Genomic DNA, 14072 nt, shown 5'->3' with positions numbered 1-14072 from the left:
ATTTGCCAGCAGCTACGTGGGCCTCGCTGCACACGTTTGCAAGACACTACTGCCTGTACAGTCAAGTCCGAAGGGATGGCTTCTTTGGCCGTTCCGTCCTCCAGGACTTTCTGGTGTGATTATTGGTTCGAAGACCCACCACCGGGGTTGGTGTTGCTGGGTTATCTATTCAAAGGTAAGGAATCCATCACTAACGTGTCTCTTTCAGATGCACAAGTTACTACTTGTGTAACGATATATCTGTAAGAGACATTAGTTAGTGATAGATTCCTTACAGACCCACCCATCCTCCCCCTTCTGCGAACCGATATCTAGGGTTAAGGTCATTCCCTTTCAGGGCCCTAGTTTCAATGGCACCAGTGTTGGTTTCAGCGCTTCTGGCGCGGAAAAGCTGTGTCTATGAACTGACGTCAGCACGCGGAGGCGGCGTCTAAGTACTCCAACGACGTCATCACGACGCCGACGACGGACGCGGAGCCGCAGACGACGCCTACCGACGCGCAAGGGTACTGCTACGCAAAAATTTCCGGATCCAGTCTGACGCCTGGGGATATTCTAAGGTAAGGAATCTATCACTAACTAATGTCTCTTACAGATATATCGTTACACAAGTAGTAACTTGTGCTTTAGGGGGCGTTTTAGGGGTCTCCAGGTCAGTAGCCAATGGGCTACTGACCTTTGGGTGACTACAGCCTTTGTGTGCTCACCCCACGTGGGGGAGTGGGCAAAATCCCTAATCCTGATTGGAGAGTGCCTGCCATCAGCAAGTTGATGGGCACTGAAGAGTGGGCTTCACCTCGCCTCCCCCACCTGAGGGGTGGGGTTGGCAGAGGTGGGCACACCTTCTGGGCTATGCTAATTGTGTGTGTGTGTGTGCGCGCGTGTGTGTGTGCGCGTGTGTGTGTGCGCGCGTGTGTGTGCGCGCGCGCGTGTGTGTGCGCGCGTGTGTGTGCGCGCGTGTGTGTGGCACGTGTGTGTGTGTGTGTGTGTGTGTGTGTGTGTGTGTGTGTGTGTGTGTGTGTGTGTGTGTGTGTGTGTGTGTGTGTGTCTGTGTGTGTGTGTGTGTGTGTGTGTGTGTGTGTGTGTGTAGGTGTAGGTGTAGGTGTAGGTGTAGGTGTAGGTGTAGGTGTATGGGTGTAGGTACAGGGACTCGAAGGGTGGCACAATGAGTGCTGCAACCCTTACAGGCCTTACCCGGCCACTGTGCTCTTGGTACCCATGGTACCTTTTACAAGGGACTACCATGTCGCCAGAGATGTGCCAATTGGGGGTACAAGGTATAGTTTTGTAAAAGAACACAGTCCCTGGGAACCTGATTGGCAGGGACCAGGGCAAATCAAGTAAAAGTGCATCAGTAGTCTGGCAAAAAGTGGGGGGGGGGGGGGGGTGTTACTGCAACAGAAACCCAGCTTCCTACAGTCCTGGGTTTCTTGTGTTCCATTTCAGGATAGACTTGGCCTTGTAGTTTGGGCTGGACTTTTCCCATTTGAAGAGGGTCAAGACGGATTTGGATCTTGCAGTGTCCAAACTAAGGTGGCATTGTATGCAAAATAATGATGGACTAGGATGTGTCCCTGAGTGATTACCAGTAGTTTAGATTAATTCAAGCATTCAAACCATCACTTTTTGTATATCTATTTCATGTTGGGTAGTCCATCACTCTGCCAGCCTTCTTTGCTTTCCCTCACCACTTGAAGAGGAGGGGAGGCTCTATCGGCTTGACCCCACAAGTGATCTAAGCTTTTATATTGATTGCACCAAGGAACACCATGTGGTCGATCGGCTATTTGCAGCATGAATCTCCTCTAGATTCACATTTTTGGGGGGGGGGGGGGTGATATTGTATAGCCCTGACGTTGCCCAGAGGCATCAGATTTAAAGTATTGTCCTGGGATGAGGTTCCTTATTCCCCCAGAGCCACCTTAGGTGGAACCGGGCACTCTTAGCCATAGAGATAATGTGATTCTGGAGGTTAAGATATCTGTTGAGGGTGAATTATAGACATTTGGCATTAAGAATGATGGTAGGACGGCCCTCTATGTCCAGGAGGAGTACCATCCAATCTTGGATAGATGAGTTTTTTTTCTTTTGAGAAATGAGAAAACGTTTTGTTTTCACTGGGTTTAGTTTGAGGTGGTTGTTTGCCATCCAAGCTTGAATGCTATTCAGGGAGTTGAATAGGTGTGAAGTGTTCCGAGGATGAGACCTTCAGGTAGATTTGGGTGTTGTCTGCATTCAGGTGTAAGAGAATTCCTTAGTTACTGAGGATTGTACAGAGGCGTTTGAGGTAGAGGTTGACAAGGGTTGGGAGAGGATCAGGGAGAGGGACCCTTTGTTGCAGGTTGATTGGATCTGAGACTGTCACCAATATTTACTATTGTGAGCGGTTTGTTATGTTGGAGGTGAAGCACTCACACAACAGTATCAAATTCCATTCGTCGCCTTAGGGTATCTGACAGAGTCTGTTGGTTGACTGTGTCAAATGCAGCTGAGAGGAGCACAGGTAGACAGGAGTTACCCTTTTGAGGATGCGTAGGTTGCGTCCACAATCTTCAAAACTGCAGTCTGTGCTGTGACTGTAATGAAATCTGGATTGAAGGGTGTCAAGGAAGTTAATGACCTGGATGTGGGGCTACAAATGAGAGACTAGGCAACTTTCTATCACATTGCCTAAAAGAGTTCTACAACATGCTGTGCATGTTCTGCTGTCTAATGGTTGGAGCCAGACTGTCATTTGTCACTTGTTTTAAGCCTTTTTTTCTCTCATTGGAGATGGATGTCTGATGAATCCAGATCTCTTGACAGTAGACCATTAAGCCTCCCTTTGTGTGGGCAAGCCTTCAGATTATTTTAGCCATTTTGCTCTGAGGTGCCTGCAGGGCTTTAGGTGGGATGAAAAAAGTAGGGGTGTGGCCTATGTAAATAAGAGTGTGGCATAAACAGATGAACTACATTTCTGTCTTTTCCATAGTATGCAACCCAACCAGAATTTTGGTTCCCATCTGAGCTTTCTGTTATTGCATACAGATGTATAACACAATAAATGACATACACTTAAAACCAGCCAGCACTATTGACTTTATCAGTGGTTGTTGGCTATTTAACTTAAATGAGTAACAACAATGATTTTCTTATAATTCATTTTGAAAATATTTCAATTCTGAAATTGTGAGACTGAATTAAACATAACTTAGGCCTTGGGATGGGATAGTGGTCTTTAGAGTGTCTCAATCCCACCTGTTAAGTTCAGTCTGTGTTTGACATGTACGTTGTAGGAAGGTGACTCTGTATATGATATTATCACTAGGTCGTTATACCGTGCATAGAGTACAGGGGTTCCCCAAAGGTGTACAGGGCTCAATGCAAAACCCAAAGATCAAAGTCTTTGTAATAAGGGAAGTACGATTTTAATTTTAAAAAATTCACTTTAAAAAATCGACACTATATAATGTTATCCTATGTTTTAAACAATATTGAGGGTGAGTATTGAACATGCAGATTCAGTTTTTGGAGTCAAAAGTCAGCAAGGGCCAGGGATCCGATAGGTACGACTGTACGACCAGCAGCACAAGGGTGACCGTGTGCAGAGGTCAAAATTGGAGTTTGACCAAGTGCTTTCCAGTGGAGACGGGCGCCTGGAGCCACACTGATTGCAGGTAATAGATCGGTTGCAGGGGCCAAGGTTTTGGGGTTAAAACAAGCATGTGGGTGCACAAAGCAGCACCCAATCTGCATCCCTAGCGCACAGGGGCAGCCGGGGCAGGGTGCAAATTCCATGTCCGTTGCCCAATGCTTTTCAATGAGGATTTTCCTGATGCCAAAGAGGAGGCTGCAGGTGTGGCACCAGAGGTTTCAGGCAGAAAAGCAATGACAGCAGAGGTAAGTTGGGATGTAGGTGGTCGTAGTGGCACCGTATGTTCAGCTGCCCAAAGCCCTCGGGCTTCAGTTGCAAGGGTGCCTTTGGACGTCGGAATCTTCTTACCGAAGCCAGTCGCGGTTGGGAGGAGCCTCTGGATTCACACTACAGGCACCGTCGTGGAGGGCAGGAGGGGTCCGCCAACGGTGTACACGAGGTCAGGATCACCTTGGAGACATCACTGCACAGGTGAGCCACTCCGACTCGGGCCATTGGCGTCCAGTCCAGAGTAGGGTGACCAACCGTCCGTAAATTTCACGGACAGTCCGTAATTTCGGCCGTCTGTCCGTTGTCCGTGAAGGATTCTTTAACGGACGCCATTTGTCCGTAATTTTACCCTCGGGCACCGGTCGCACCCTAAAGCCGGCACAGCTTCCACCCTCCTCCCTTCTTGACTCGGATGCAAAGCTCACATACCCCGCAGCATTGGAGAGGCACAGCGGGGTGGCAACCCTCACACCTCCAGCCCTTAATGAGCTGTTAAGAGGTGCTTGAAGGTGACTGAGAGGGAGGGGCGGCAGCTTCAGGAGCAGGGGCACCTATTCAGATGCAAACAGCCCTGAGTGCACCATATCTCTGCGATTTAGGAGGGCTTCACACATTTCATTTCTGGCCAGGGCCCCAAACATCCTAGAACCGGCACAGATTACACTGCGCAGTACTGGTTCTCTTCACAGAGCTTAAATACTGTCACTAAATTGTAAACAAACCTCGGTTCTTCTAACATGCAGTCTTAATGTAATAAAATTGAGAAATGGCACAATCGCTCCCACACTAATTAACAAAGTATGGAGGACAATCAGTTAAATCAGTTCTCTTGGAGCATCTCCGGTAAGTACTGTACATCACAGCGGGGAATGGCAAAACTAACATTTTGGAAAGAGCCTGTCTTCTCGTTGTCTTGTCCAGGAGGGGGTGAGGAGCCCTCCCCCACCCTGGAAGAGACCAAGATGATACTAGAATACTGCATGCCCACCCCTGTGCCCACCCTGGTGGATCCTGTTCCCCCTCCTGTGATGGCTCCTGCCCCGCCCCAGTGATAGCTCCTGTCCCAACCTGCCCCCTGCCTGTGATGGCTCCTGTCCCTCTCCTGTGGTGGATCCTGTCTCTGCCTTGGGTGGCTTCTGTCCCAGTCCTGGAATGGCTCATGCGGTGAGGGTGAAGTACTTGATGGGCCTCTTGTCAAAAAGGCTCTGCTCAAAATGAATATGAAAAGGTGGGTGAGTGAGTAACTGAAGGGATGAATGGATGGCTGGATGAATTAGTGAAAGGGTGAATGGATGAATGAAAGATTAAATAGATGGATAATGAGAGAGGTTGGATGGATTGATGAGTGAGTGAGTGGAAGGATGGAACAGAGAAAAGGTAAATGGCTGGATGTATGGGTGGAAGGGTAGCTGGATGAGTGAACGGGTGGATGGATGAGTGGAAGGATAGATGAGTGAAAAGGTGGTGGATGATGAGTGAGTGAGTGGGTGGATGGATAAGTGAAATGATTGATGGATTGATGAATTGATAAATGCAAGGTTGAATGGATGGACGAATGAGTGAAAGGTTGGATGTAAGGATGGATGAGTGTGAAAGGGAGGGTAGATGAACAAAAGGATGAATAGATGAGTGAAGGAGTGAAAGGATAAATGGATAAGAGAAAGGATGGATGAGTGATAGGGTCAATGGATGGATTCATGAGTGGATTAGTAGACGGATGGGTGGGTGGATGGATGGATGGAAGGAAGGATTGCTAAGTGATTGGGTCGATGGAGAGAGAAAGGGAGGATGGATGGATGAGTGACTGGGTGGATGGATGAGTAAGTGAAAGGATGGCTGGATGGGTGAAAGGGTAAATGGCTGGATGGATGAGTTAATGGATGGATGGGTAGAAGAGTGGATGGATGAGTGTACAGATGGATAGAGTGGATGGATGTGTGTACAGATGGATAGGGTGAAAGGGTGGATGGATGGATAATGGATGGATGAGTGAAAGGATGGATGAGGGGATGGATGAGTGAAATGATAGATGGAAGGATACATGATGGATAGGTTTGCAAATGGTTGAATATGTTTGGATATGGCTGGGCTTACTTCTATTCTATGCGCGACCTCTGATGTGTCTGTAAAACGTATCCAATTGTCCTGAAGTTTTGTCCTGAATTTTGACCTCCTGTCCTGAATTTGTGTCCTGAATTTCGACCCTTTGTCCTGAATTTTTACACTCCCCGTCCTGAATTTGCACCAATGCCAGTTGGTCACCCTAGTCCAGAGTGGGCTGGAGACGCGGATCTGACGGGATCCAGAGTCTTTGGAGTCAGTTTCTTCTGGACAGGTACGCTGTCCTCGGGAGGTTGGAGTCTTTATTGAAGGCACCATTACAATGGAAAGAAATCTCAGCCCAACCAATCGCACAGCGTGGTTGTGTCTGCCTCGGCAACTTATTCAAAAACATACTCCTTTTGTATTCCAACTTTCTACTCATTCATTTTACTCATTGTTCTTAATTTCAACATGCTTGAATTCCACAGGCGAAGTGATCATGCAATTTCCCAAGTTTCTGATGTTCCCATTGTGCCCATCCGGACCTCTTTGAAAGAACACGACTTAAGCATACTTCATTCAGGGCAGTGTTTATTTGTTAAAACCCAATGTATTTCGTGCATAAAAGCACTTATCAGGGGTCACTACAATCAATAAAAACAGTAATTGGTTAATACAATCACTGTTATTGCACTCATGTTATAATTTATACTTAGCTATTTATAAACGAAACTCTTCCTTTCTTCCGAACCAGGAATAGCTTTCACCTTAGGCATAAAACATGAAATTCACACCCCTCACTCCCTCCTGCTTAAATTGCTCACTCCCTGAATACTACTACAACTCTTGCTCTTCCCCATTTCAACAGTATCAATGCTGTATGCCTCACTAAACATCTCTCCTTATTTGTTCTGTTGATTAAACTCTTTTCTGAACATTTTGTACTCCATCCATACGTTTGCTTTTATTAGCTCTTTCCCATCCATCTAGCCTTAATAATACTCTCGGTTTTCTCCCCTCGACAAAATTCATACTGCGAACTGTACACACACCTGCCCTGAGCTGTTAAAAACCATTCCATCCTCCGAGCAATGTCAACCCGATCTTAACTACGCCCCTCCCTTCCTCTCACGTAAAACCCTTCCTTCTCCCTGCCCACTTATCACGCTAATTACGAATTTCCCGCTTTTTCAACATTGTAATTACTACCACGTAATACTGTTGCATTGAAAAAACTACATTCCCCACAAAGCAATTCGTAGCAACCTTGAAACCCAATGAAAGTCTTGTGGTTTAAAACCGTTTATATATCATGAACACAAATGTCCATTTCCTTATCATTTAAATTCTGTCCATGATGAATCACGGTGTAATTCCCTAGCGAGTGAAATATCGCATTTTTCTTTCTGTTATAATGTTTCAACCATTTTCAACCATGTGGGTGCTATCCCAATGCTGGGCATTCTGTATGAATCATCAAATATAGGGACAGTGTGCATCCTGTCCCTATATTTGATCAGTCTTTATTGTAGGCAACAGACCTCCCAGGGGTTTTAGAGGTCGTGCTGCAAGACAGGTTGCAGGTTTTGTCGTAGCTGGAAACAGGCCAGTAGGGCTAGGGCCAAGGCAGTTGTCGTCTACTGGCTTTTTCTGCAGAGTGTCTTCTTTCTTCTTAAGTCGTCGCACATTTGGGGCCCAAATCTGTGGGTGCCACCTTAAGGCAGAATGTAGGAGGCCTTTGGGGGGGGGGGGGGGGGGTGTAGCAGGTAGGGCCAATGGGCACCTCACCTGTGGTGACTACACCCTCTATTATGCCACTCTCCTGTAGGAGGGGGCATGGACCGAGCCCTGATTGAAGGGGTCCCTCATCCTCAAGATGGCAGGGACTGAAAAGTGTGCTACGCCTTGTTCCGACCCTACCTTAGGGGTGGGGTTGACAGGGGTAGGCACACCTCCTCTCTTTTTTAATGTTCCCGACGGTTTTCCCTCCCAAGGTGGGGGTGTAAACCAAGGGCTGCCATCTGCTGCTAGCAGCTGAGGCTGGGGGTTGCATTAAAAATGCGAGCACTGGCCCCTCCTGGAGGAAGAGGCATGACACCTCTGCCCAGGATGTGCATTGTTGCTGGTCCCAGAGAGATGTATTGTTTCTTATTTTCGTTCTAACCCAGGTGTCTTTGTGCAGTAGACAAATAGCTGATTCCCCAGGAACTTCATTTTCCCTCGAATGTCACTCTGTTTACTCTACAGATGCTGCTCTTAAATGTTAACAGCGCGCATGCATAGATATTCCACAAACAAGTTATTTTTTTTGCCATTAATTGTCATGGTATTTCCCAAGGTCTCAGATCCTTTTTAAAGCCATTTGATACCGCTGGAGAATTTTCTTCTGAGTGACCATTCTTCTAGTTCAGTTAATAATATGCAAGCAAAACAGTTTGCATCACTATCCAATAGTGCCTTTATGTTGTAGTTTTGTGCGATGTCCAGGCATCCCTTTTTGTGTATCAAATGCAGGGTCAATCCCCTCCCTGAGATAAGGATAGTATCTGTCACCAAGATTGTCTTGTATACAAGAGCTAATAGCCTATTTCTCAATACCGTGTTGTTTTAAACCTGGAATGGTATTTTGGGTACTGAGAGACCCTATAATAATTGTTTCTAAGATATCTGGGGGAGTTCCGGAAGCTCCAGTTTTATTTCCAATTTTACTTGTTCATCATGATATAGCTCCTTGACTCTAGGTCTCTGCATCAATGTTGTTTTGCATGTGGTCAACCCGTTCTAGTACTCGTATAAGGCACCAGAATTTCTTGGAGTTGTGCAATGGGCCCATTCCTTAGTACTGTGCTAACGTTTTGCTTCAAGCAATGCTTTTTCCTTACAGCATTTTGCTTTGTATTCTTCTCTAAATGTATTCCGATCTTGTTGAGATTAGGGTGTCCAATCCTTGCAAGGTGCCTAATAAGACGGTAAGCGGACTTTTCATAAATCACAGCTCTTAAGTGTACCAGGTGTTTTTACCATTTTTCCTTGACGTCTAGCGATTCTGTTGACTTTGTCAGTTGTTACATAGTCATTGAGTAACAATGAAAGGGCATTATCCCAGCAACTAATCTGGCAAAATTCTGTCTCAGAATTAACTAGGCTTTCTATTGGAATACTTCCATATTGATGTCTCTAGCATTTGCAAATCCTTGCGAAATGTTGCGTCCATCTAACTTTTCGCATACTAAGGATGTCTTTTTCTTCTGCTATTGTATATAGTTGCTTAAGTGGCTAATACTCCATCAGCCTTCCGTTAATTGAGGGCAAAGATCACTCTGTTCTTGGGACAATGTGCAATAAAGCAATTTGACGCAGTAGGGAGGGAGTTACTAGTATATAATCTAATTGGTTACCATTTTACTAGCATAGCGCAATGGCTTAGCTGATATGCCAGTGAAATTCATCCATTCATATTGAAAACTGGGCTATTGAACATCCTTTTTAAAAAATGTAAGTTAATTCTGCTGGAAGACCTTAATTATATTTTCATATTGGGATCTGGAATAAGCGACCCTAAGTCCAGAATTTAATTTAAGTCCCCACTAAGAATAAACACTGCATTATAATTTCTCATTAGTTGTTTACGAATTTAATCATATAAAGTAGATTGCGCTAATTAGTTGCGTAGAAGATCCGGTTATATAGCTATTCTAGAATAGTAAAAGGGGATGGTTGGCACTCAACGGAATTTTATTTGTGCAACTAACATAGTCTGATTCGATCTTTAGTATTGAGTTGGTATTTCCAAACTCGTCGTAATTAATATGGCTAGATCCCCTCCCCCCCGGACAGTCTGCGCATCTTGTATAACTTTACAGCAGGTTTAATTCAAGAGATGTAGTTTTGCTGCACATGTTCTTTCTTTGACCAACTTTCTTGAACGCTCATAATATTGAAATTCAGTAATTCCAATTTTGTTTATATATTTTTTTTAACTTTTTGTACCCCAGCTATGTTCCAAAACAGCACTGTTTGCTTGTTGACATTCCTCTTAGCCAGCCTATGTTTTCTTTTATTGCTTACTTCATCTGCCAAGTGGGTTTTCTGTTTGTACATTCATTCGCATTTTCAGAGAAACAAAACAAAGTTGCTGTGTATATCCATCATGTGCCATGTTTTGCCTTGGGAGTTTCTGAGAATTGAGTTCCAACGCCATCACACTCTGACCACGCACACAGGCTGTGTATTAGATGACAAACTAAGCATGGCCTCACAGGTGAATGCAGTTTACTTCAGTGACCTCCACATGCTGGAGATCCTGAAAAAAATCTTCAGATGGATTCCCAAGAGCACCAGACGTACCATCACTCAAACCTTAGTCACCAGCAGACTTCATTACAGCAACACACTGTATGCCGGAATCCCTAACCAGCTCCTCCACTGTCTTTAGACCATCCAGAACACCGCTGCTACACTTGTCCTAGACCACTCACAGCGCGCCCACATCACTTTGTGTATCGCCAGCCAGATGCTGCTGATACACAAACGCTGCCATTTCAAATTCCTCACACGCATACAAAGCACTGCACAACATTGGACCAATGTACCTCAACCATCGCCTCCACTTCTAACCAGCCCACGAGACACCCTCGCTCTGCCTCACACTCTCTCCAAACACACCATGTATCTGCAAAAGCAAAGCAGGAGGCTTTACCTTCTCCTACCTCACACCCAAAACGTGGAATAACCTCCCTCTACACATAAGGTCCTCCTCTGCACTTCAGGAATTCTGCAAGATGCTGAGGACATGCTCTTCAACTAACACCTAGCAGACAGCCTTCACACTTGCTCCAGCAACTGGATATCATCCCTCAGGTGAAAAGTCACACTCTACTAATTGTGATAGCATAACGTGTCTACAGGTTTCAGGAGCTTAACTCCTATAGCACCTTTTTCTTGTGTGAATAACAATCTTTTTTCCTGCATTAAAACGTAAATGATTCTCTATGGTTATACGAAGTGTAAGCGCCTGCCAGGAATCATACATACTGCTCTATCAAAATTATATGAAATGTTTAATGATTTACATTTTTTTTAATTTGTTTTGCAATAAATTGAATGCCATGTGTTCTTTTTCTTGTTATACCATAAAAACATAACTATTGCACCACGTTACCAAGGCTAGACCTATTGTCTATGCTTGACTCATCTGTGTATGTTCCAAGTGTTCATTGCTCCTGTTTGTCTTCTCAGAGTAAACAAACAGCCGCTTCAGCCAGTGTATCCATCCCTATTCATATTTTTTGGGTTGCAAGTTAGTTTCGAATCCTGGTTGGTAGAGGTTAATTACTTTCTGATTGCTTGTCTGATAGCGCTGGGAAATGAGTTGCTGAATTTAGTTCAGGTCATAGGGGACCAGGATCTAGCAGGACAAGAGTTGACTGAATCTGGTATAAGATCAAAGCAATCCTGCACATGGAGAAAACATTCGAGAGGTCTGTGGAAAAGTTTGTAACATACATTTGGAGGGGGTGTTCTGTTTCTAAGATCCCAGTTATGTAGTTTATCGAACACTGAGTTTGCACACTTAAAATTACTCAAAAGATGTATTCAGTAGTTTAAGCTGGGCAGAAACCTGAGATGTACACATTGATTTTCTTATTTAACAAGTAGAGACCGATGAAACATTCTTTTTGTGTTTGCAGTTGTATGATGGAAGCAAGGTTCCACAGAAAGTGGTTGATGGGTGGAATGCCTATTTCTTCGAGAACATTGAGGAGTTGGTAAATTGTCTTGTTAATTTCTTATTGTTCAACATATTTGAATAAAAAAGTACAAGGATTTCTTTCTGTTATTGTCTAATATTCTACATTAGTTACGTCCACAAATTCTTTTCTAGATTACATAAAAATTATGTACGTTATTCTGGCGATAACACAGCGTCACTGCCATTGCAGAGGCACTTTTTAGGTTGTTTTTGATAATCACTTTTGCTACAACTTGCTATGTCACCTTCTTGTTAAAGACCCTAAAATGCTTTAATCTATTTCATGGTTGCTTGTTTTTTGGATTGCTAGCAAATAATGATAATTTTTGACAAAAACAGCACGGCAGCAGAGCAGAAAAAAAGTAAGCTGCAGTATGTGAGGGTTGGGGTACATGGATTGGGGTTAGTTAAGTAGAAAAGCAGGTAAGGATTGCTCTTCAAGGAAAAAAATAGCTCTGAATGGAGTGTTCATGACATTGAGAAACAGTTAAAAGGAAGGTGCAGGAAAACAACAGCTAAAATATAGATTTTTTTTTGCATTAAAATCAGGTCTCTCTTACCTAAATCTGGAGCCAAATAATGGCTGTGATGAGAAATTGAGGGCAGAACTGGGTGCCATATCAGAAGAGGGAATAAGAATGTATGCCACAACCCAGGAACTGGGAGCAGCACAAGTCCCGAGTGCGGATGTTTCAAAGAAAATGTTCATAGAGGGTTCACCAGTGGAGCAGCATGCCAACCAGGACAGCACATTTGGGTATCTGTCATTGACTATCAACGGACAAGAGGGCAGCATGTTAATGGCCTGGCTTGGGATGAAAATTGACTGAGGAAGAGGTCAACTCTGAGGTTGCCACCTTCATTAAATTTGTCAAAACGCAGACATGAAGAGGCTTCACTTGTCCGAGCAACGCAGATCTTCCTAAAACAAGTCCCACCAAACACCCGTACTCTCCACAAGCAGCCTCTTCAGACTTAGAACTCATGAAAGAAGCTATGGAGGGTCCAGCATGTGTGGATCCTTCGGATCCTGGAACCGCTACCGCGCCAGTACGAAGGGCCGAGCTTGGTCACCCTGACCCACTGTTTCTCAGTCCTAGAACGAATATATCTCTTTGCTTGAACGCAATGTTTGACATTTTCAAACGTGCCTTGGTCCCCTCTGAAGGGCATGATAGTGTCATGTCTCTATTGGGATACACCTTTGAAGCTAATATGACTGTACTCTACAGCCTTCACTCTTTTCTTTTCATTACCACTTGTCACTTTGGATTTGTCTCCGAAGACAACGTTATTCCCTCCTGCAAGCTGGGCATTATGCCAGATGCCACCTCCAAAAACTGTGTTGTCTATTTCTTCACCTTTGCCACTGGGCCAGCAGTTGGATGACACCTCCTCAAACTGTGTTGTCTATTTCTTCACCTTTGCCACTGGGCCAGCCATTCTCTCCGGTGCACCAATTGACCCCACTGGATCCACATTCGATGACACTGGGGCCGCAATCCACTCCTCCTGTGCTGCAACAGATGCTACTGATACCGCAGCCTCCAGTGCCAGATTTGGGAACTCATGGAGTTTCCCACGCAGTGATCTCAAAGAGAGGATCAGCACATTATAGAGAAAGACGATACTTTTTCAGATACTCTTACTCTAATGAGAATCCCTAGCTATACACAGGTAATGGGGATGAGTATTCTGTATCACTGGACCCAGACTAAGCTGGTCTTAAGGATGTTAGTGGCCTTGACACCTTGCCTGGAATGGATCTGTATTTCCCTATTGGATTACCTCCTGCAGAGATCAACTCTTATCTTTCTGCTCTTGGGAAGGCAGTAGTGGTGTTGAAACTTCAGCTTCCATCTGCTGAAACTAAGGTTAATCCTCTTCAAAGAGGTGCTCCACATTACACCCCACTTTGCGGAACCTCTTTTTGGCTTTCAGCGAGGCCCTCACTGAGTCCATTCTTGCTTTGTGGAAGAATCCCACATCCTCTACGGCTGTTCTCTGGGTAATAACGATGAGATTCAGACCTGCACCTGGTAACCCAGCCTTTCTGTTGTTGCACCCTTCACCGAAGAGGCTCGAGGTCTTGACAGTCTAGCTCATCCAAACTCTCTCCAGGTACTACCATGTCATCAGACAGAGTCCAAAAAGCTAGATCCGTTCACCAACAGGTTTTCATCAGCATGCAGTGTGGCCTTGAAATCTTTAAACACCCCCTGTCTCATAGGTCGCAACATCCACGCCCTCTGGGACATGGCCCAGTTGGTGCTTCCCGATTTGCCAGACCACCTTGATCCCCATTTCTCAAAGTTGGTAAGGGAGGCACAAGCAGGGCAAAGAACTCACACAGTCCGAGCTAGACACAGGGAA

The 14072-nt window shown here is 45.0% G+C and overlaps 1 protein-coding gene across 3 annotated transcripts in view; it reads left to right on the top strand.

The window, feature by feature from the left end:
• The window catches only part of TUT4 (terminal uridylyl transferase 4), a 1145308-nt gene that overhangs the window by 762386 nt on the left and 368850 nt on the right, over positions 1-14072 (top strand). For all 3 annotated transcript variants that reach the window (XM_086952445.1, XM_086952444.1, XM_086952443.1), the window contains one exon: positions 11638-11715. In XM_086952445.1, the coding sequence (XP_086808571.1) occupies positions 11638-11715 (78 nt within the window). The remainder of the gene's footprint in view (positions 1-11637; positions 11716-14072) is intronic.

This window comes from Lissotriton vulgaris, chromosome 1_1 (genome assembly GCF_964263255.1).
Source record: "Lissotriton vulgaris chromosome 1_1, aLisVul1.2, whole genome shotgun sequence".
NCBI classification, from domain to species: Eukaryota; Metazoa; Chordata; class Amphibia; order Caudata; family Salamandridae; genus Lissotriton; species Lissotriton vulgaris.
Note: the sequence above shows the minus strand (reverse complement) of the source record. Positions and strands in the feature narration are given on the sequence as shown.